Source organism: Coenobita brevimanus, chromosome 71 (genome assembly GCF_032717465.1).
Source record: "Coenobita brevimanus isolate Jiangsu-jjx chromosome 71, ASM3271746v2, whole genome shotgun sequence".
NCBI lineage: Eukaryota > Metazoa > Arthropoda > Malacostraca > Decapoda > Coenobitidae > Coenobita > Coenobita brevimanus.
In genome coordinates, this window is record NC_137024.1 from 57,864,153 (window position 1) to 57,888,759 (window position 24,607).

Consider the following 24,607-nt stretch of genomic DNA (forward strand, 5'->3'; position numbering starts at 1 on the left):
TTTGCCTGTGCTTCCTGAAATCGACCTTTGTTCTTTTTTCTTAATTTTCCACCTGTCCTTTTGTGTTCTCTGTTTTTCCCTGTTCTTTTGTGTTCTCTATTTTCCCCTGTTCTTTCTGTGTGTTCTTTATTTTCCTTCTGTTCTTTCTGTGTGTTCTTTATTTTCCTTCTGTTCTTTTGTGTTCTTTATTTTCCCCAATTTCATATTCTCTAGATTCCCTTTTTCCTTTTTGGTTTCTCTTTTCCCAAGAGAATCATATATGGGCAGAGAAACACACTAGGCCTCTCTCAATATAGGAATATTTGCCAGCAGAGGACAGTGAGAAGTATAAAAGATGAAATAGCAACCAAGGAGACTCATTATTCCATCAAGTGAAAACAGCATGATCATCTGGCCCTCCCGGTGGAACACAATCGGGGAGCCTAAACCCACTAAACCACCAGTTATGTGAAAAACTAGTCACGAAGAAGTGCGGGGAAGTAATATAAGGCGAACTTTTGTCATCTACCGTACCTGCCACCTCCCCCCACTTCCAGCAAGCGTTCTTACCTGGTTGTGGTTTATATTATTTCTTCAGTTCGTTCCTGTTAATTGCTTCTGTCCCCACCCTCTCCATCGCTTGCACCATCCTTACCGGTCCAATCCCTCACCCACCAATTACTTTCAACTTTCCACACCTGCCTGTTAGTTCATCCACCACCACCACCACCACCACCTTGCAGTCGTCCACCACCACCACCACCACCTTTCAGTCCCCCCACCACCACCACCACCACCACCACCACCACCACCACCACCACCACCTTTTCAGTCGTTTAAAGTCACAGTAATCTCTAACTCCGTCATGGTATTTTTGCGGCATAAGTCAATGAAGGTTACCCAAATAAGGAGGATATAATTACAGGGGTCTTAGGCTAAAATGACACCCTATAAGAAGCAGAAAAGGAACAGTTAAGGAGACGCCTTGGTAATGATGAGGTGCATATTTACTGTCTCTCTTAAGGTGAAGGTGTGTGTAAAAGTGTATGTACAGGTATATTGTTTTGCACTTATTCAGCCACCACATTCTTCACAGTTGAATTAGAGCGAATGAAAATAAAAAAAATACAAGAATAGTTATCTGTATTACCCGATAGTGGTTAATTTATGGGAGACTTGTTTATCGTAGTAGTATAGTAGTAGTAGAAGTAGTAGCAACCCCAGGTTCGTATAAACGTGAACCCGGCGGACTGCAGGCTGAAGTTGCCCTCCTCTTGCAGTCCACCATCCTCCTTTCGGGGATAGGGAGGGAGTGAGGATCGTTTGTATAACCTGGCAGATGACCCGCCTGGTTATATCAGTGCCACCACGTGAAGGCGTCCCCCTCCATCACCTGTAAATGAAGTTAAAGACAGTTTATAAATAGGACGGTTTTCCCCATCATCTCATCGGTTAAGGAAGCTCCCTAGCACCTCTTTCTTAGCGATTTGTTTTTAGAAATGGCTGGTTAATATCCTTTTACACGTTATGCATGTAAAGTGAGGCGATATTAGAAGAATTTACATAACACAGAGGACAGTAAGGTGTAATCAGTGAATCGCTTAGGAAAAGGTGTCAGGGAGCATCTGTACCCGACTTGAAGACGGGCCTGTGTTTCTTAGGTGGAGGGCCGGAAGACGTGTGTTTATCGAGCGTGAGAGAGAGAGAGAGAGAGAGAGAGAGAGAGAGAGAGAGAGAGAGAGAGAGAGAGAGGGGACGAAAAAATGACCGGTAAATAGTACTACATCAATTATCGCACTCAGCGGTTCCGTGCGTGTGCCAAGTGAAAGTGAAAAGCGGAAAGTCACTATATTCACGTAATTCACGAGAGAGAGAGAGAGAGAGAGAGAGAGAGAGAGAGAGAGAGAGAGAGAGAGAGCACCTTTTTCTGTATAGCATGTGAGGCTTCGTAACACCTCTTCCCCAGCGACTTATTTTGCCTGTTATACCTTAGCATTGTTTTTTCCTTCTATTTATGTCGGTTTAATATTGATTTAATTTGCATCAGTAACTTACAAGAGGATAACGAAGTGTAATGTGCAGAATAAATCGCTTAAGTAGAGGTGATAGGAAATTCCCAAAGCCACTTAATATACGACCCTGGGGCTGAACCGTATGAGTGACGGAGAGTGAGAGTGATGGACAGGCCAGAGTAGGTGTGTGTGTGTGTGTGTGTGTGTACTAAGATTATTCGGGGGATTTGGTGCAAAAGATCTTATATGTATGTCATAGTATGTGTAGTTTTGCGGTAGAGAAAGTTTGATCATTTTGATACGCGCTAATAAGGGAAGAGGCTGTAAATAAAGTACGATAGGTGAAATTTAAACATCAATCTATTTATTTGTATGTATCGATTTATGTCTGTCTATCTATCTATCTATCGCCATACGCCTTAATTTCGTTAGGAGTGGCCACAAACAAATCGCCTCCATGTCACCCAGTCCTTTCACACCCTTTCTCATAAACCTCTCTCCCCCATGCCCCCATCTCATCCTCGGTCTCCCTCTCACCACCTTGTTCACACATGCTCTCCTAGTCAGTCTCGTCCTCCCTTCTTCACTACGAAATACATTGAGAGGGTTATTATTAGGCTGTATATGTGAGGGATTATATAACCTCTATGTTGACGCAAGTGGAAATCTGATATTCTTTCATTCTATTGTGTGGCTTTGAAACGACCATCATCCTTCACAGTTCCTCCTGCCTTACGTAACCTCTTATCTCTTTCTTATGTAATTACTTGACACTCATTCCACCGTCTTACCTCTCCTCCTCTCATCTTGACCCTGTTTCTCCCTTGCATGACACCTCGTTTTCATGCTTCTCTCTCTCTCTCTCTCTCTCTCTCTCTCTCTCTCTCTCTCTCTCTCTCTCTCTCTCTCTCTCTCTCTCTCTCTCTCTCTCTCTCTCTCTCTCTCTCTCTCCGTTTATTATTTTCTTCATCCTACTACTTCACTTCGTCTCAACCCTTGCTGTCTCTCATCGTTTATCGCTTTTTTCTTCCTCAGCGTGTCACCCTTCTCTCACTGCTCGTCATTTCCTCCCCACATTCCTTCACCTTCATTTTCCACATCTCCTCCCCATTCTCTTTCCCTCCTATTTTTTCCAACCCGCCTTTCATCCCTATTTCTCCCCATCACCCCCAATCCACCTTGGCCGACCTCTGTCACCACTTCCTACCCTCGCTTTTTAAACCAGATTCGGGAAATAACCTTTTATAGCCAACCATAAACATTACAAGGATCACCCCCTTAACCTTCCCTCCCCTTCTTTCCCTTCATCTCCCCCGCTTCCTTCTATCTTCCACCTCCCTTAGCTGCTCCCCCCGTCATCTCTTGCTCCTCCCCTCTCCTCTACCCTTCTCTTTCCTTTCCCTTCTCCGTCCTTCCTCTTCCCTTCTCTCGCCTCTCTTCCTTTCACCTCTCACCGCTTCCCTCTCTCCTCGTTTCCATCAGCCTTCCCTACTTTCCTTTCCCTCTTCTTTGTTTCCATCTCCCTGTCTCTCATTTCCCCTCCTTTCACCTTCCCCTCTCCACTCTTTCCCCAGTGTCTCTCCCCTCTCCCCCTCCCCATTCCCCTTCTCTTCCCTTTCCCCCATGCCCCTCCTCTTCCCTTCCCCCTCCTCATCCTCTTGCCTACCCTCCTCCTTTCTTCCCCTTTCTCGTCCCTCTCCCCCTCCCCCTCCTATTCTCTTCCCTCCTCCTCCCCTTCTCTCCCCTCCCTACCCCCCCCCACTCTTTCGTCTAGGTCGCATCCATTCATCTATGTCGGTCTGAATATTTATAAAACCACCATTAACATTATTGCATCGTTGAGTGGCGGTGCGGGAGTCATGTTTTTACTCTCAAGAATATGACGTATAATTTAACATTTTTTTAGTTTATTCTTGTCACCCCAGACGATTTTGTTAAGCTTTGGAGGGACGATTTGTAGTGATGGGTTTTGAAACAGTCTTCCCATTAACCACTTCACGGCCTGATTTTTTTCCCTCTACGCTGAATAGAATCGTCTGAACGGAAGAAAGATTATAAAAAACAGTCTCCATTAACCCCTTCATATTCTGATCCCTCTCCCTGGGCTGAGTAAAATCGTCTCAAGGTAACAGTAATATCATAAAATACATAATCGGATTGAATGGGTTTATAATAGAACTTGATATTGAGGGTGTGGTCACATATTGAGGTTTCTGTAATGGATATTTGGTGGGGAATGAAAGTATGAGGTAAAATTAACTTCCCTGGAGATTTTTGAAAATTATTTGGCGATATAGAAGAGAAATTGTAATTGACACTAACCTACAAGTAAAAATTATTGAGTATTTGAAAGGGTTTGGGGTCAGGTCATTACCTTGATGTACTTGCAAAAAAAAAAAAAAAGAAAATACGCATTGATGATTTTAATTTTTTTCGATTTAATTACAAACAGATTTTATTGTATTTTTCTTAATTACAAACAGGTCAGAATGAAGATACATATAGACTATTTCGACTAACTTATCTTTTTTTTCAACGTAACTAACTAAAATTGGCAAACGTGACTCTCCAGATAATTTTTAAAAAGTGAAAAAAATACTAACAGATTAACTACATGACTGCTTCTTTCGAAATAATTACAAATAAGTTAAATTGAAAGAGATGATTTCGATAAAAGGAACATTTCTCCCCTCATGATTACAAAAATAAAAAGTGAAAACGAAATACAAGATGATTTCACCCAGTGTAACTTCGAGAATGAAAACATTGATAATTCCTGTCAGCCTAACTTCTATCGATTCTCGGCCGGCCAACTTTACCATTATTTCCCGACCTCGTAATGAAGGCCGTTGTATGTAGATTTCCAGGGGAGGGGGGATTTGAATAATGGCCCTGTGTTTTACCCAGATATGAGCAAGATAGGGCGGCGAGCGTGTGGTTTGGGCAGAGATAAAAAGACACTGTGAGCGACTTCAAGGCCGAATGAACGCATGTTTTGTTTTTATTCAGGTGTAAACAAACGCACGTGATCTTCAATTGTAAACATAGGCCGAAGGTCTCCCAGGCACGGAAACTCGAGTGATTTTTTTAAGTGAATCATTTCTCTTAATGTTTAGGTGTATAAGTGATCTTCATAAGTAAGCAGAAACATTTTGTGCCTTTTAACAAGTGTAGGTGATCTTCAGATGTATATAAGATCATACGTAAGTTGCAGACAAGAGTTCAGTTCTGCAAATCTAATCATGTAAGCATTATGTGCGGATAAGGAAACCCACTTGATCCACAAACACAAACAGGACTCCCGTGATCTTTAGTCGAAACGTAAATATAAATACACGCATAAACATAACTCATTGGGTAATCATTTTAAACGTAAGTGGATCTAAACAAATACCCTTCTACGTGATCTAACATGTAAGGGTAAATTTAACACTCTTCGTAATTTGTATTCGTAAACCGATCCCCGTAAACATCCCTCAAAGAAAACATACATCTAAAGCACGTATGTCTCCTATTAGTCAGCCTGGGGAATGCAGAACAATGCCTCCCAGTCGTGTTTGGTCACGGAGAATGGCCAGGTAAGTAGGTCTGTCATTGGGGCTGGCGGGGGCGATTGTTGAAAAGTGTGAATCATGAGTCAGTCAGTGCTCGGGTTATGCAAGAGGCCGCTCAGGGAAGGCCGTTCGGGGGAGAAACTGGGACTGGGATTGGGATGCAGGATGAGGTGAGATGGAAAATGGTAAATGAGGGCGGTAATGAATGAAAATGCTGGCCAGTGGGTAGTGGATGAAGTATGAAATGAGGCTTCCAAAGTATGCAAGAGATTTCATGGATGATCTTTCGTCGGAGAGATTGGGGCCCTGACTGGGATGGTGGTGGAAATGGAATGGAAAATGGTGATCGAGACTGAAAAAATGGACGGAAAAAATGGCTAATTCAAGGTGCAACAGGTGAGACGTAGAAGTAGAGAGAGAGAAAGAGAGAGAGAGAGAGAGAAGGACCGCTCTGGGAAAGTCGATCGAAGGAAAGGTGATTCTGACGGTGTGTTGCTTGAGTGGAATGGTATTAATTTAGACATTCAAGGAGAAGGTGTGAAGACGCCAGCGAGATTATAGTTGAGTCTTTTATTAGTTGGAGGAATTACCTGTGTTGTTCCCCCATTGCTAGACGATTTCATTCACCTTGGAAGGACATCACGGGTTGGTGGGGGAGGAAGGAGGGGTTTTAAGAGACAATCACCATTAATCCCACATGACGATTTATTGTTATCTGCGCTATTATTATCTTCGCCGTGAGACGCAAGGTATATGAGAGCGTTCAGTTTTAACCCATGTTCTACGATTACATTTTTTATGGTATAGCTTTCTCCTCTTTTATTCAGGTTTGGAGAAATAAAGAAATAAATTACAGTTTTATCTCCCCCCCCCCCCATGTTCGGGAAAAGTAATCGTAGGCAGAATAAACTCGACAGAAGGTAACAATAACAGATTAAAATGTCATATTCGGGCTGAATGGGTTGGTTTTATACGAGTTAGGGGAGACTATTGCAGGTTGGAAGGTTGGAATAAATCAAACAAGGTATTGAGATAAAGGAGCATAAACGTTGATAGACAATTAAACAAACCCACTGCTGTACTAATTCCCTTATGTAGAGAGAGAGAGAGAGAGAGAGAATTAAAGTGAGAGCATTATCGTAATATGTACCGTAATCCATGGGAGACAAAGAGGAAGCTAACGGGAAGCAAAGAATGGCAAGGCGAGCAGGATAAAGAAGAGAGAGAGAGAGAGACACACACACACACACACACACACACACACACACACACACACACACACACACACTCACACACAGAAAGAAAGAGAGGAGGGGGGAGGGGACCGTGTGACTAATGCGAAACCAAAAGAGAAAGAAAAAGAAGCAAGACATGATACCAGGGATCTTCTCAGACGGTGGGAGCAGGAAAGGAGAGAGAGAGAGAGAGAGAGAGAGAGAGAGAGAGAGAATACAGTCACTAAAATGGATCAGTGTCTGTGAGTATATCAGTAACATGCAAGAGGATACTGAGTTGAAATATGCAGAATAAATCGCGGAAGAAGAAATGTTACGGAGTCTGCAAAAGCCACCTGAAGCAAGACCCCTTATCCCACGACAGTAAAGCCCCCAGCCCAGCCCAGGCCAGCCCAGACAAGCCCAACCCAGCCTAAATGTTCACTCCCCCACCCCACCTCCCAACTCTGAACCTCCGTGGGATCACTGTGTAGGTTGTCCTCCAGTGACGTTGTGTGTGCGTACATTGTCTGGTGTACATATGTGCGTATAGTTGTGCACTACTAAAAGGTGTACACGTGTAACTCATGTTCACCTACCCAGCTCGAAGACATCATTTTGTTTTTGTTTTTTTGTATACTGTATTCTCTTTACCTACAGACGATTTTTTCAGGGTAGGGGGTTTGTGTGGTAGTTGAGGGGTTAATAAAGGCTATATATACAACCCCCTGGAATTGTAAATCTTTTCCGTAAGCTGAATAAAATCGTCTGGCAGTACTAAAAATATATAAGGCATCGCACTGAAGAGGTTAGATTTCCTGTATTGATAAGAAAAATATGTGGCGATATTTTTTTTCCACGTGTAATATATGCACGTGTACAACTTTTTTTCCACGTGTAATATATGCACGTGTACAACCATTTTTTTCCACGTGTAATATATGCACGTGTACAACCATTTTTTCCACGTGTAATATATGCACGTGTATAGCCATTTTTCTCCATGTGTAATATATCCACGTGTAGTATATGCACGTGTAGAACCATTTTTTCCACGTGAAATATATGTACATGTACAGCCATTTTTTCCACGTGTAATATATGCACGTGTACAACCATTTTCCCACGTGTACAATTTTTCCATGTGTAATATATGCACGTGTACAATTTTTCCACGTGTAGTATATGCACGTGTAGAACCTTGTATAGCCCTGTGACGTCATTGGCCCTGTTAGTGACGTCACAGGTAGGATTCCATTTAGTGCCCTCGTGGACGCCGTTAAGAGTACAGTACGTGTGTGTGTGTGTGTGTGTGTGTGTGTGTGTGTGTGTGTGTGTGTGTGTGTGTGTGTGTGTGTGTACCCTCAGCCACACACTTAGGCCAGTAAAGACAATAATGCCCGTTATCATAACTAGTAAAGAAGAAGAAAGCCATCTCAAATATAGTAAAATAAAACCCTCATTGATTAACGAAATATAAAAATAAAAACCAAATCTTGAATAAAGGAAAATAAAGGACTCACTCACAAATAAACAAAATTAAAACTAAAAGTGAGATTAACAAAATAAAACAACTATATAAGATGAAAATAAAACCCACAAAATAAAGAAAAAAAACAATTAAATACAGGAAAATAAAACCCACACAGTAATAAAAACAAACAAAACCCCATAACAGAATAAAGGAAAAATAAAACCCAATAACTAAAATAAAACCCAATAAATAAAGGAAAAATAAAACTCACACTTAAAACTCAGGGAAAATAAACCCATGCATGAATAAAGATAAAAAAAACACATCTAATAATAACGAAAAATAAAAACACGTAAGTAAATAAAGGAGAAGTAAAAACTGGGTCCGCCTCCGCTACGAAAGATCAAATATAATTGGCTTTTTGGACACTACCAGTAAAGAATGTGGACTGGAAATGTTAGGAGTGGGTTTAAAAAGGTCAAATGTGTGTGTGTGTGTGTGTGTGTGTGTGTGTGTGTGTGTGTGTGTGTGTGTGTGTGTGTGTGTGTGTGTGTGTGATTAGGCTACGTCAAGCGCTTGGCAAACGGAGCGTATCCTTACACACACACACACACACACACACACACACACACACACACACACACACACACACACACACACACTCTCTAATTACTTGTGCGGCAACATTGTGATAATACTGTTTAGCATCTTGAATGGAGGACGTATGCTGTTTTTTTTTTTTTTTTTAGAGACTTTTCGATCTGGAGAGGTGATATGCAGCCTACATAAACCCCTTCAGTCTGAGATTTTTTTTTTTAGGTTTAGCAGGGTCGTCTGAAGGTAGGAAGATAATGAAAAAAAATATATATATCTTTATTCTTTCTCGACTTAAAAGCAGTCAACGCCCTCAATGCGGTGACATTCTTCCTTCCTTTCTGTTTCTTGTCTTTCATTTTTTTCGTTATATTTCTCGTAGTGTCATTACTTGAGCGGCAACAGTACGTTAAATGCATCCTGTTAATATTTTTTCTCCTTCTGTCTATCTCTGAATGGTTATATATATCTTTTAATAGACTTTTCGTAGTGGGGAAATTCAAGAAAGTGCGTCAGTCGTATGTTTGGTAACCAGAAAGGAAAAAGGAAAAAAAACAGGAAAAGAGAAAACGAAAAAACGACCTCGGACTGAAACCTGTTGGAAGATTGTTGTTCTGTGTTGCTCTCTGGTAAACTCAGGACAACACCCTATAGTTCATTCATTTTTACTTGGCACAGATTTTCGTCCTTTTGCAGCTTATTTTACATACAGTAGCTCAGTAGGAGGAAAAGATAATACTACGGTTGGAAACTCTTCTTCGTGACTAGCACCATATTCTAGTGTTAATCTGTTGTTACCTCTCAGCATTCTTGGTGGTGAGATGGCAATATTAGGCCACGTTAAGGTGATCAATGTATAGTAGAGATGGGGTTAATGAAGGCGAAATCTAACGCGTCTAGTTCGTAGTCACTCCATTTACGCGAAAATCGTGTAAACAGAGTAATGGTAAAAAACAGCATCGCGTTAACGGAGGAGATATAATTAATGCGTAAGGTCTCGGGTTTGGTTGCAGTGTCTGTGTAACAAGGAAGCGGTGGCGTTAAGTAGGAAGCCGCCGCTGGAAAAAAAAATAATGATAATAATATTAAAAATAAAAATAAAGCGGGTCTAAATTATCCAAGGCAAAATAACAGCGATTAAACCAGCTCCATCCCGTTACCCACCATCCCGCTCTTGTTGCTTAGTTATTCTCGCGATCGGGGAAAATCCTGTGTATTCTCTCTCTCTCTCTCTCTGTGTGTGTGTGTGTGTGTGTGTGTGTGTGTGTGTGTGTGTGTAGGAGATGATAATAGTGAAGAGGTCAGTTTTTGTACACCAGTGTGTGTAGATGTCAGTTTATATGCTAAATTTCAATTTCTTATTTTAAGTATTTATCCTTTCAGTATGATGACGTCTTTATTTAATGTAGGCCTACTTTTACTGCCTCAGGACGATTTTCTTGCTTCCTCCTGACGATTTTATTAATCTTGGAAGGATTTGTACCCTTTTCCCACCTCCTTACTATCCACTTCAGCTTCAGAAAATTTTATTGTACTGAAGGGTGTTACTGAAGGCTATAGCTAACCCTTTCAGTTAAGAATAAATCGCTCCTTCGCTGAATAAATCGTCAGGAGATAGCAAAAAAAATCCCTCGAACTTAACTAGTCAAAATCGTACTCCAGGACGCCGGATATAGGTTCAAGGATATTGCCGACAAGCGCTTTAGGATGAGCTACAGAGGGTGAGGGAGGGGTAAAGGGGGAATGGGAGGGGAAGGGGAAGGCGCAGAGGGGGGATTCGTGGGGGAGGGGGGGGGGATCGGCGCGTGCAGGTAGTTATCTCTCTCTCAGGCCCTGCGGGGGGGCGGTAGTTGAGATGCACGCCAATTACCACCTTCAGCACGAAACCTCTTTTCCACCCTGAATGATAATCGTCTGGAGGCTAAGAAAAAGAAAGGAAAAGAAAAAAGAAAAGGAAAGGAAAAAAGGAAGAAAAAGAAGGAAAACTAAAAAAGGAAAACAAAAAAGAAAAGAAACCAAAAAAGAAAAGAGAAAAAAGAACAAAAATGCATGAGAAAAAGACATACAGAAAGAGGGCCCTTCTGCTTGTAAATGGTTCCGTGCGAGAGATCATTTCCATGCTTACTATAATCGTGTGTATGTGCGTAAGACCTTTCCTAAGCTACTGTTATTGACTTTTAGGAGCAAGATTAAAGGAAGACGTCTTGGTGGTGGAAGAGTTAAACGAGCGTGGTGGATGTGGACGGGCCGAACCACATCCACATCACTGCCTCTCTGCCACCCCGTCATGCCTTCACTCCTCCTCTGTGTATGTTGGATCTCTGGCGAAAACTGTAAAATGTCAGTATATATCTTTCCTCACTACCTTGGCCAGAATAAGTAGGCAAAATTCCAGTTTAGTTTGAGATTACCCCAACATATGAAGGCTGAAGGTTTTATTATTTTAAGATATTTTCAGTCTGTGCAGTACTTTAAATGAACCTCAGATAACAGAGCTGCCCGTCTCCTATGCTTCTTCTTGTTTTTTATTCCCGGTCCCTTTGCATACTGTGTGAGGAGACGATTTTGTTCTGCTGTGATCGTGATTAACCCTTTCACCCCCAGGACGCTCTTTATAGTACATTTAGTTCAATCTCCAGTTTTTAAAGCTTTGAAAGATGACGTATAGGGAGGTGGGTTAAGGAAGGCGATACCCAACCCATCCAATTCGCAAAGCGTCACGTAATATGAATAGATTCGTCTGGAAATAGTAAGATTAAAATAAAATATACATCTGAATGAGGAGGTTAAGAGCCACATTAATTGTACAAATGTAATTACGTGTGTGGGTTCGTCTCATGTAATCTGTAAGCTCATTTTCTCCGCTTATTTACCTTTTCCTTGGATTTTACTGGCGTGATAATTGATGACTTCCGTGATTTGTCTGACTGGCCTTGCTCTCTCCTGTGTAATTAATGCCGTTCATAATCCCTAGAGGAGTAATCAAGGTGGCATCGAGAGACGGGGATGCAGACTCGTGTAGTAGCCTGGTATAGTTGATATGTTAGTGGAGAACCTTGGCATCTGGTATGACGTCCTTGCGTGGTATTTCCGTCCGATGTCTGGTGTGTTTTTTTTTTAGAACCTTGTGTTGTTGCTGACGTAAATACTGATCCACTTCATAGTAGTAGTTGCCTTTGTCGTTACCCCAGGCTTATGTGAATGTGAACACAGTAAGTTGCAGGCCGAATTTCCCTTTCACCCACTGTTTACCATCCTTATTTGAGGGATAGGGAGGGAACTGAAGGTCGTTTGTATAACCAGGCAGTGTACCCACCAGGTCATATCGGTGCCACCACGTTCAGGCGTTCCTCTCCTGCACCATCCACTTCTTAAAGATGAATGACAAGAGTGAGCAGTGACTTCCAGGCCTTTATGGTGCCCAAGTTTGAAAATTGTTTGACTTAAATGTGGAACGATATTTTTGTCCGCGACTGTACATAAACGTCTTATAGTTGGTATATTAAGGAGAACCATAGTGCCCGTGTGCCGTCCTTATGTGGTATGTCCGTCAGCTCCCTGGTATTTTTGTAGAGCGCCGTACCAGGAACTTGCTGGAGTCGCGAAGTTGACAGGGGAAGGGGAAAAAGTGAGTTTATGTTACGCTTTTCTTTTTCTTGGTTGTTTTTGCCCATGTTTCTGTGAATGGAGTGTAAGTGAAGGAGAAGCTTTAGGGCGACGGTGGACTGGAAGGGCGTGGAGGGGTACAGGAAGGTTAGATATTGTTAGGTGTAAGTTAGGTTGGTGAGGACTGGGGATGAGAGAGAGAGAGAGAGAGAGAGAGAGAGAGAGAGAGAGAGAGGGATCTGTGGCAGCCTGGTGGTCTAGTGGGTTAAGGTGCTGCAAGGGGATGTAGCGAGTAATCATATGGTTTGGGTTTATTTCTCACATAATGCCACTCAAGGAAGAGGCACTGGTCACTACTGAAACGTCTGGATCGAGTAGCCTAGCCCCGGATCCTTACGCTTCTGGTGTTTCAATAAATAATGAGTAAATAGAAGCAACAGATATATAGTACGGCGAACGAATATCAATATATCCCTTTTACTTGAACTTGGCCTAAAATTGCCGTCACCCCGTCTGGAATGCTTAGCTGTAACAGTAGATTAGTACCAGAATATGATGCTAGTCACGATGAAGTGCTATGGAAAGAATGTACAGTCACACCATTATCATTTTTTGTCACTGAGCTACATGAAATAAAGAAGGACGAAATTCTGGGCCAAGTTAAGTTGAAAAGAGTATAGTAAATGAACAGTTTGGCGAGGAAGGGAACGATTAAGATCCATATGTATAAAATCACGCTTGCCTTATTAAAAATTAAGATCCTTCTCATCTCCCCCCCCAAAAAAAAAAAAAAAAAAGTGGGGAGGGGGTCAGGTGTTGCCACAGGGGTCACGGGGTACAAGAAAGCATCACGCGAGAGAGAGAGAGAGAGAGAGAGAGAGAGGGAATTTTAAATGAAATGATAATACTTTTTTTTTTTTTTTTTACATGCGTGAAAGGAATACTCTTCGTGATTCCGCCTGACACCTGAAAACTGATCGTCCATTTTTCCTCGACGTCCGCATGGCAGGGAAGAGGGAGGGGAGAGACGGATTGGGTGGTTGGGGGGTCATGGTGTCGTTGGTCTGGGGGGGTCACTAGCCCCTCTGTATTTTCTCTTCTTTTTATTCTGTTAGGTTGATATATCCTTAAGCTTTATTTTATTTTATTTAATTTTATTTATTGCTTAGAAGGGTCGCTAGGTTTTTTTCTCGTTTTATTTTGTTTATTTCTAAGCGTGTCTTTTTTATTTTTTCATTTTATGTCGACATGTGTTAGGTTCATATATACTTACACAATATTCATTCATTCATTCATTCATTCATTTATTTATTTTTGCCTGGAAGGGTCGCAAGCACCTCTTTTCACTCAATTTCAGTATTTCTAAGGTTAATATACTCTTGAATTTTATTGATGGAAAATATACCGTGAAAGTCGACAGCCTATATTTTGGTCCAGGGGGTACGATTTTTTGGAAATATATAATGACCGTAATGAGTAAAGGACCGGGGGGAAATTTTTGATATTCTGAAAATGAAGGAATAATTTTTGGTGCCGGTTTTGCGTTCTTAATTATAATCCGTTGCCTCAGTGGTGAAAATTGAGAGAGAGAGAGAGAGAGAGAGAGAGAGAGAGAGAGAGAGAGAGAGAGAGAGAGAAGTTTTGTGGATAGTGAAGTGAGGAAAGATCCTTCAGAATTTCATTAATATATACCTAGGGTGGTTAGATGTGTGTGTGTGTGTGTGTGTGTGTGAAGTGAGGGACACATTCTGCCAACACAATTATCTAACGTGGGGAGATGGTTGCGTGTGCGTTGGATATTTATTTGTGTTGTTTATAAAGAAGTTATTTTTATCCACGTGGTGTTAACTCCTTCAATCCGATGACGTCTTTGGCCGGTATTCTAGTCAAGTAAGGAAGCTCCCTAACACATCTACCTTAGTGATTTATTTTTGGATATGACTGGTTGATATCATTTTGTACGGTATTTACGCAGAGTATGGCGATGTTGGAAGGATTTATGTAACACAGAAGAGAACAGCAAGGATTAAATAAGCAAAATAAATCTCTTAGGAAAAGGTGTTAGGGAGTAAAATAAATCGCATAGGAAAAGGTGTTAGGGAGTACAATAAATAGCCTAGGAAAAGGTGGTAGGGAGTAAAATAAATCGCTTAGGAAAAGTTGTTAGGGAGTAAAATAAATCGCTTAGGAAAAGGTGTTAGGGAGCTTCGTCAACAGGGAGACTACGGGCCTTTATCATATTAATCAGGCTTCGGAGAGCACCATAGCAGTGCAGGAGAGATTTATTTACGTCTTCCAGCTCGAAAAGCCTCTCCAAAGCGTACTAAAATCGTCTGGAGATAGTGTTGATAAGAGTAAGAAAAATGGCATGATGTAGAAGGGGTTATGATGGCTAAACCGCATACGAGCATGTCTTCCGGGAGAGAGCATTTTATTCTTCATACGGTTTAAAGAGAGTAATGTTATCTCGCTTTTTTATTTTTATGTATTTGTGTATTTATTTATTTTTTTCATCGTGGAGAAAGGTGGTGGTGCTAAAAGAATGTGTACAGTTATTTATCCCCTTATTCTTCAGGAGAGGTGTGTTTTAGATCCCTGAGGAAGAGAGGTAGTGGTGAGGTAAAGGTTAGGTTAGGCTAGGTTAGGTGATAAGTATTGTAGAGCCGTAGGGAATGGATATGATAGTAATGGTGAAGTTAGTTTAGGTGAGGCTAGGTTAGGTGAAATTAGGTGAGATTAGGTGATGTGAGGTTAAGTTGGGTTAGGTTAGGTAATATGTAGAATTGTGGGTAAGGGAGGTGGTGTTTGTGATGGTGGTGGGGTTGCCAGGTGTCGCTAGGGTGGGGGACTGTGAGATATCGTGGTCGAGCAAGTAAGTGGTTCGCCTTGCTTACCTGAACCTTGATGGCCTTACAACCCACCTGTCCTCCTCCTCCTCCTCCGTTGTCCTCCAACCTCCTCTGGTCTCCTCCCGCCTCCCACGGTCTCCTCCCACCATCCCAGCTTTCATTTGTTCTCCCATCTCCTCTGGTCTCCTCTCCATTCATGGTCTCCTCCCGCAGTCCTTACTTGCTGTTGCCCTCCTGTTGGTCGACCGCCTCAGTGGAATATATTCAGTTACTTTTGTTGTTCTCCTTTGTGTCTTCACCTCCACTGGCCTCCTCCCACCTTTGTTTCATACTTTTGTCCTCCTACCTGTCCTGTCATGCAATTTTACCTGGTCTCCTCCTCCCATCCGTGCTTGCCCTTGTCCTCCCACCTCTGCTGTTCCCTATGTACTTAAACCTAATCTGGTCTCCTCATACCTTGTTTAATGCTGCTCCCCTATCATATCTGTCATCCCACCTCCCCTGGCCTCCTCCCACCTCTGTTGTCCTCCTTTGACCTCTCTCCTTACCTGGTCTCTTTCTACCATCCTCTCAAATTGTTTTCCTCCTACCATTTCTGTTTTCCACCTTTCTTCCTTTACTATTGTCCTCCTACCCTTTCTCTTCTCCCACTTTACCTGGTCTCCTTCCACCTTCGCTGTCCCCCCTGTGTCCTCCCACCTTTACCTGGGGCGGTATTTATCATTAGCTGTGAACATTCACAAGGGTCCTTGTGAATTCGCAAGCCTGTGAACCGTTCACAAATTTGTGAACGATCGTAAGAGTTATTTATCAAGCTTGTGAAGCGCTCCTAACGCTGTGAACCGCTCACAACGGTGAGGGAACTCTGCCAGCCGTCCGGGGTACTTTTAAGGACTTAAGAGTCGTTCACAAGAAGCGAGTCGGCGACGATACTAACAACAATGGACCTGCGCATCCGTCAACCAAGGAATTTTCGACCAAGGAGAGGCTTCCTCAACCAGTATGATGACGAAGAGTTAAGGAAAAGATACCGTTTAGACAGGGAAGGCATTGTGTTTGTGACAGACTTGGTGAGAAATGAGATAACCAACCGCACACGTCGAAGTAACGCTGTCTCCCCGGAAATGAAAGTAGCATTGACCCTTCGTTATTTTGGCGACTGGCAAAATGCAGCAGTGCAACGCAGATGATTTTGGCCTTTCACAACCAACAGTCAGCCGAGTGATCACACAGACACTTGAAGCACTAGTAACACCGGAGATAATAAGAAGATTTATTCGTTTCCCAACGGATGTTAGGGAGATTAGAAGAAGCCAAGCAGAGTTCCATGAGATTGCAGGATTTCCCGGCGTTGTGGGTGCAATTGACGGTACCCACGTCCGGATGGTGGCACCAAAGGAGTATGAAGAGGTGTACATAAACAGAAAAGGTTTTCACAGTATAAATGTTCAGGTTGTGTTTAATGCAAATTATGAACTAATAAATTTAGTGGCAAACTGGCCTGGCTCAACTCACGATTCAAGAATTTTAAGGAACAGTGGAATCTATCATGGTTTTGAGAACAATATAGTACCCCATGGATGTCAACTCGATGGGGATAGTGGCTATCCAGTCAAACGCTGGTTAATGACACCATACCTAAGACCTCAAGGTGCACATCATGAAGCCTATAACAGGTAATTATTTGCAGTAGCTGTATTATTATTTTTGTGTACTCCAGTGGGCTTTGCCTTTGGCACCTAACTCTGTAATGATGTGACTTATGGCTGGGAATGTTTTAAAACAAATCTTTGGGTAAGAATGTCAGATAATTCTCAGTATTTTGAAATTGTTTTATTTATTCATTTTCTGGCCTTGGGCTGAGTTTATTAGTAGAGTACTGTATATATGCAGGAGACAGTCGCCAATTTGATTATTTTTTACCCATGCACAAGAAATTTTGATGCAATGTTGAATGAATAGCAGTCCATGATAGATAAATTTATTAGTCTCATACTGTAAACTTTTTCAAATGAATTTCTGTGGAACTTCACATTATAACCTGCTAAAATGCTAACCATAAACCTTTTAGGACAGTGGAACACAATATTTTCCATTTTTTATAATTTTTCTCTATTGCCTTGGTCATTCATGGAATTCTGAGTATTTTTTAAGTGCATTTTCAAGTTCTGCTATGCTTTATGTCTTTTAAGAATGGTGCAAAGCATTTAAAAAGCAGTGCTTGTTCATTTTTATGAGGAGGTCCGGTTGCATTTTAGATTACCATATTGTAGGTATTTCATCCTCACCTCACCCAAGTTAACATTACCCAACTTAAAATGGGAAGATACCATACTGGTATAGTTATGAACACAAACTTGAAAAGGATATTCAAGGTGTCAAACTGCAGCTCAGGGCTCAGTACTGTACTATATACAGTATAGTCCTAAGTTCATCAATAGCAATAAAGGACTAGTTCTCAAAGTAGTACTACCTATATGTATATATAATTAGTTTGCAAAACAAACACTGAAATATGCCCTGTTTTGTTTTTTTCAAGGGCACATAAGCAAACTAGAAGTGTGGTGGAAAGAGGCATTGGGCAGTTGAAGCGTAGATTCCATGTCCTCCATGGAGAAGTTACGCTTCAGCCCTGAGAAGACTACACTTGTTATTATGGCATGTGGAATCCTCTTCAATATCTGCAAGCAGAGGAATATCCCATTTGATGAGGAAGACAATCTTCCGGAGCAGGACAACAATGAGATGTTCCAACCTGGCGAAGGGGTACCTGTTGAAGATGGACGACATGTACGGGATATGATTGCCATCAGCCATTTTAGTTAAGCTTGTTCAACCCCAGGAACAGAAAATCACCCTGCTCCGTACACTAATTTTCTCCACCTCACTCTTTGCCTTCCTCTCTCCATTTCTTCTTTGGTCCTCATGTCTCTTAGTTAATGCCTTCTCTGTAATTCTATCATCACTCATCATCATATGACCACACCACTTGATTATGTCTGCCTGCTTATTGTAGTAAATTACTTGTAGTCACACTTCCTCTTTACCTCATTAGTGTTACTTTGAGTATTCACATTTATCATTCACATTTTTAAGTTTGCCAAGTTTCAAACACAGCTGGTACACTTGATGATCATTTGGAATCCTTCCTAAGAATACTTCTGTGATTCCACTTGAACAGTAATATCTCAGCAATTATTGTGTAACCTTTTCATTAATAAATTTAGAACTTTCTGAAGTGTTTTTCCACCAATAATTTACCCATTAGTATAGCCATGCATTGAGTAATGCGGTCATGTACATACTTGAAACATTACTAGGGGTGTAAATGGGAATTAGGAAAACAAAACTTAATTTTTTCAGGTTAGTGATGTGAATGGGATGTCAGGAAATGAGCTTGTTGATTTTCAACTCACAGGTGAAGCATCAAGATGCACACATATACAGTAATTGGTCTACGAGGAAAAAGAAACGGGTTATAAGGAGTCGTACTGAGCATGTTATTATGTACAATGTTGCTTGTCATGAATATAAGGGTGGTTCTTCAAAGATGTGGGAAAAATGTCAAGGAATGTGATAATGGAAGCATAGTAACCAGTAACACTAGAGCCAATACTTTCACCTTGTGATATTGTCATTGGTTTTCTCCATCTCGCCACACCACTTGATTACCGTATATCTTGGCCTGCTGTTTCAATTACCTGTTCCCACACTTCCTCCTCACCTCACTAATTTGAATATGATTATCACTTATTGTAAAGCTCACCATGTTTCAGTCACTATTAATATACTTACCGGTATTAATCTGGAAAACAACATTTTGGCAGTGATTGTTACAGGATCATGTATCTGCTGGATACAATACTTTGGGTATAAATGGGTATTCAGAAAAACACAATTGAGGACCTTTTTATCAGTTTATTGATTGTGTTTGGTGATGTCCAGAGAAGTGATTGCACTGTATTTTGACTAGAATCTCGTTCTAAGTTTTTCCTGACTTAGCTAGCCTACCTCATCTCACCATGGCCTGGGAAAATTGTGGATGCTGATAATGATAATAATTAGTCCATCCATCATCCAATCCTACATTGCCCCATGAGGAACACAGGAGCCTGGGGCTAGGCACGTTGGTCCTGGCATTTAAGATGAGAATGACCAGCCTTACTCATCCCTGAGTGGTATTACATGAGCAATAAACCCAGTCAGTGTTGAGTCACCAACAGGCAGAAGGAAAAGGAAAGAAAGAAGGACAAAAAGACAAACGAGGGAGTGTAAATTCACCAATAGGCAGATAGAAGTGGAAAGAACGAAGTAAAGAAAGACAGAAGAGGAGGGAAGGAATGGAGGAAGGAGAGGAAAGGACAGACACCTGAGAGTAGCACTACATCAAGTGAGTGGATGGTGGGTGCTTCCTATATAAAGCTAATAAAAATTCTTTAAGGTTAATGTCGGCCTCAGCCGCTCTTTTGGATGCCCTCTCTGCCTCCAGCTGGGCTTCATAAGCTCGTTGCTTAGCTTCATAGGCGCTCGCGATCTTCTTTTTCCTTTATGCATCTAGCCCTTAGAAGCTCGAGCTCCAGTCTGCGCACCTCCTCTCATACTCTTCCTTCCCCAGTCTTGTACAATTAGCGGGCGGAAGTGCATGGGCTGAAAGGAGAGACGACATAGGTGATTCTGTAGCCCGAGGCTCCTGCTGAAGTGAAGGCAGTAGAACTGGTGAAACACTTCTGTCAGGGACATCGTTTGGAGCCGGGAAAGTTATTGTGGTAATGTTGCTTTGATGCTGGATCCCCCGTCATCAAAGTTCCTTCCACTGGCTCTGACGATGATGTACTGGTAGAAGCATTTTGACTGAAACCCAAAGAATAACCATGAAAACTGTATCTAACAAATAAATACATTACCTTCATTAGATACATTAGATTATCATATTAACTGGGTAGGCTTAGAACACACTTATATTCTGTACCATCATATGACATCATTTTACATATAATCCTCTCTCATTCTCAGTGTTCTACTGCAATTTAAGTCAGGGTAGTTAACTTTTTTCTTGCACCAGTTGTTTCACTTCATTCTAACACATGTTGCCCCCTTTCCTTTGTCCTCATACAACCTTCCACAACACACTTGAATGATTCTTCAGTGCTCCTAGTTTAAGTGCCCATGAACTTAGAGCATTTCCCCTAATTTGTGGTACTGCTTAGCATATGTTAAATGACAAAACAACACACACCTCATCATATCAAACGATGAATCCCTGACAGGGGGAAGGCTGACCCCTGATAGTGATTTATTTCCTATGCCTAGGATTTCCATCACTGCCTCTGCAACAGCACTGAGGGGGGGAGGAGCAGGACCACCACCTGAAAAAATGTATAATATGACAATCAGTCCCACACACACACAAACACACACACAAAGTATATATATAAGTAAGAGAGGGGGTCTTATTGATGAAAAGTTTTAATATGAATACTGTAGGTCTGCAGAGGCAGAAATGTAGGTTATGTTTGGGTATTACAAAAGCTTGGCTATGAACTATCTTGGAAACAGAAGAGGCTGGAAAGGGATGACTAAGTTGTAAGTAAGGGAGAGGAAATGAAGCTGCCTCATTTGGGCCAGTTCTTCAGTTCTTGCCAATATGACTCAGATAAGTTAGGTAATCAATAAGAACCAAGCAAAATAGTCATAAAATTTTTATATTATCTAACATGCCATAGCATACAAAAAAAAAAATCTTACCAGTCTTGCAGGATAGTGATCTAAAATTCTGGATCTCATCCCTCCCTTTCTTTTTCAACTGCCACCATTTTTTTTGCACTGCTGTTTTATCAAGCGGTGCACGGCCTGGGAAGGTTGCATTTAATGTGTCTGCAATAGACATCCACGTTCGGGTAATCCTTTGGGCCGTGACCTCATTGCTGAACCTGTTAGCAAAGAATGAAACAGGGTAAATTGATTGAAACAATTTTCATCGATACAGATTATAGTAAATGCATAATGATGGCCAAATTCTGATAAAGCTAGCTTGGAAAATGGGGAAATCAGTATCCAACATATACCACTTTGACAGTAAGGTAAGACAAATTGCTCAAAATATTGAACTGCATAAGAAAAGCCTACTTAAACCTACTTTTGTAAAAAAAAAAAAAAAAAAAAAAGGGGGAGGGGCACTTTTATCATGACACCAAACTGATAAAATTTTTTTGTCTTTTTTTCTTAACCTAAAATCCAATATACTGTACAGTAAATACTTTTACTTCATATTCAACACCATCCATCTCTATGGCTGTAATACCAAGTATGATTGTTAATACTATGCTGTGCATGGATCAAAATTCACAGTATGCACCACAAGATTATTTGAACATGTGTGATTACACTCTCCATGTATCCAACTTCACAATGATCTCCTGGCAAAGCAGGCCTGTATTTGTATTAGTGGTTAACTACACTATTACACTCTGTGGAACCAAATTCACAACCATCCATATGTCAAGCCTAGGGTCATAACTGTAAAATGGGCCTAATTTTACAATCTCCTTTAATCCAAATCCACAGCCAGCTCTGACTTCATTTGTAAAGCTTGTTAATATGGAGACAGTCACAGGCAACTCAGGACCTATGCACTGTGGCTCACATTCTGTGTAGTTTTCTTAGAGAAACTTCAGAATCTTGAGAAATATCTCAAACACCAATGTCATTACAACTACATCACAAAATATGACAACATACCTTTTACTCTCGACCACATGTTTATTCTGCTCCACTAGTTGAAGCAGAAACAGTTCCATTTCGGAGGTCCAGTTGGCACCCCTCCTGAACTTGGGTGTCTTTGGACTCTCTTGCGCCATTTCTTGATTATGCTGGGTGTTATCGGTGAGGGACTCCATTATGATTCACCACACACCGATCCTATTGCTGTGATCTCACGCGAAGAAAGAGTCTTTGGAATTGGCGGTGTTGTTGTTGTTGTTCGTTTTGTTTTCGGCCGTGGACAAAAAAATAAATACTTTGGAAAATTTGTAATATGTTGTATTAAATTGCAAATATAATAAAACTCTTATTATGTTTTCGATAACAGTTTATTTTTCTATTGTATAATCATGCCAAAAACAACCCCAAAACATAGTTTTTATAAAAATAGCGTTCGTGTCCATGCTATCGTTAGCGTTCCTACACCGATCGCAAGATAGGAGGGTTTCACCCTTGGGAGGCGTTCGCAAGACTATGATAAATAACTCCTAGGAACGCCTCACAGTAATGAAATGTTTTGGAGCTTGGGAACGGATTCTTGTGAAAGGGGAAGGCCACTATGATAAATACCGCCCCTGATCTCCTTCCACCATCCTTAATTGCCATTGTCCTCCCACCTCCACTGTCCCCTCTCGCCCTCTCACCTTTTATAATAATCACGCCTCCCACCTTCGTCCTCCCCTTTTGTGTACCATTTTCTCTTTTAAATTTCTGTTAACCTGGAGTTTTTCCTTTCCCTCTCCACCTACGCCACACAACACCGTTTTATATTCAGTTCCTGCACCCCGTCTTTCTCCAGTTTCTTCTCAATTTCTTCTGCTCAGTTACCCAGCTATGCCAGGTTATTTGTTTCAAGTGCATGTCGCTTACTACTCCTTTACCCTTTATTTCTGTTTCCGTATTCTATTTCTCCTCCTTTTATCAGCCCTTCCTACTTCCCATGTAACCTGTTGTGCTCTCTATTTTGTATTTTAATTTATGTACGGTATTTATGTATTTATTTATTTATTTTTACTGCCTTCACCTATTCTGCTATTTTCTCTGCCTTCACCTATTCTGTTATTTTCTCTGTTGTACATAATTCGTTTCCATATTCTCTCGCTTCAAGTTTTAAAGAGAAATACGAAGGGTTAAAGATTTAGTTTGTCAAGTGTTTTGAAGCCTTGAATTCCAGAGGTGTGTGGGATTGTATGGCTCTGGTTTCCTGCCTTCGTGTTATAGTTCCTTCACTCTCTTTTATTCCTTTCTCGATCTTGTCATTTCTCGAGTACAAGTTCACCAAATTCTTCTTCCAGCTTTCCTCGTCTGTATTTACTTCCGTGATCTTTTTGTTTTTCTAGTTATTTTGTTTTTGCTTTACAGTTTTTTTGTTTGCTTGACTTCTTCCATCTTTAGCTGTCTCCCATCTAACCTTTCCCTGCAGCCAGTCTCCCAACCCCAACTTGACTATCCATGACTTGCACACAGCCTTCCCGTCCATCATTTTACTCAGACTTTACCCTGTTACCTTACACCTTCCCCAGTTTCCCTTCCTAAGATCCTTCACAATCCATACTGTCCACTCTCTCTATTCTCCAGATATTTGTCTCCCAGTTTCAGGACTCCATCCCTCTGTCACCCCCACTCCTTCTCCCAATCCCCCAAAAACTTACCTCGCTTATAAATCCTCTAACTAGCCAGTGAAAAGTAGGAGTGTGTAATCATATCAAAGGCGCCTGCAGTACGATTTGTTTAATTCATGCAAACAAGAGACGCAATAGACGGGGTAAGAAAGTCTCCATCAACCCTTTAAGTCTGAAACATTTTTCGTAAGATGACTAAAATCGTCCGAAGTCAGGCGTAATCTATAGGAAGTAACTCAAAATCGTCCTGAGTGGGTTTTATTTATTCGTATTTTGGGAAACCACGTAGTAAAGGGGTTGATTATTCGCCCAGTGTCGTGTGTACAAAATCGTGTCCAGATGTGAAGGTAAACACGTCGTCTGGTTCTCGTGGTTCTTTTTCCTCACTCACCTGTCCACTCGGCCACTCTTGCTACCTGTCCGTCTCCCAAGGTGTCCGGTGGTCTAGTGGTTGCACGCCCCGGTCGGAGTGATGGCCGTTCTCCTTATACGTGTCAGTTCGAATCTTCTAGAGGCAGATGGAGGGTTTGTCCTGTTTCCTCACTTACCTTTCCATTTAACCACTTATCACCACCTGCTTGTCTTATTGCCACCTGTCTCATTAACCTTTCACACATAGCCGTCATTAACCACATCATTACGCGGGGGCCAGTCAGAGGTTAATTAAATCGTAACAGGGTAGCTAGAATAAACTTAAGATACCTAGTTAGTGATAGTTCTATAGGGTTAATTACATTGTGTTGATGAGGCGTGTTTGGGGTCATTATGCAGCACCTGAGCTTGTTGTGGCTATTGATATCATTGTTCTCCCACCTTAATTAGTGTTACCTTTTCTGTTTTTCACCTGTGCTAATGATGCAGGTGATAAAAGTCGTGAATGGCAAATGTGATGAAGGATTTTTATTTTTACTGAATTCTTGATGCATTGTTCCTATTATTTGCCG

General features: G+C 41.4%; 2 protein-coding genes across 5 annotated transcripts in view; one reads left to right on the forward strand and one right to left on the reverse strand.

Annotated features, from left to right (window-relative positions):
- The window catches only part of for (cGMP-dependent protein kinase for), an 884,581-nt gene that overhangs the window by 748,110 nt on the left and 111,864 nt on the right, over positions 1–24,607 (forward strand). The gene's annotated exons all lie outside the window — the stretch shown is intronic.
- On the reverse strand, positions 20,041–22,178 carry LOC145406600 (uncharacterized). The gene is made up of 4 exons (XM_080277675.1): positions 22,021–22,178; positions 21,028–21,212; positions 20,563–20,648; positions 20,041–20,133 (listed from the first exon to the last, which is right to left on the reverse strand). Exons 1-4 carry the CDS (start codon positions 22,176–22,178, stop codon positions 20,041–20,043), a joined length of 522 nt encoding a protein of 173 aa, XP_080133801.1.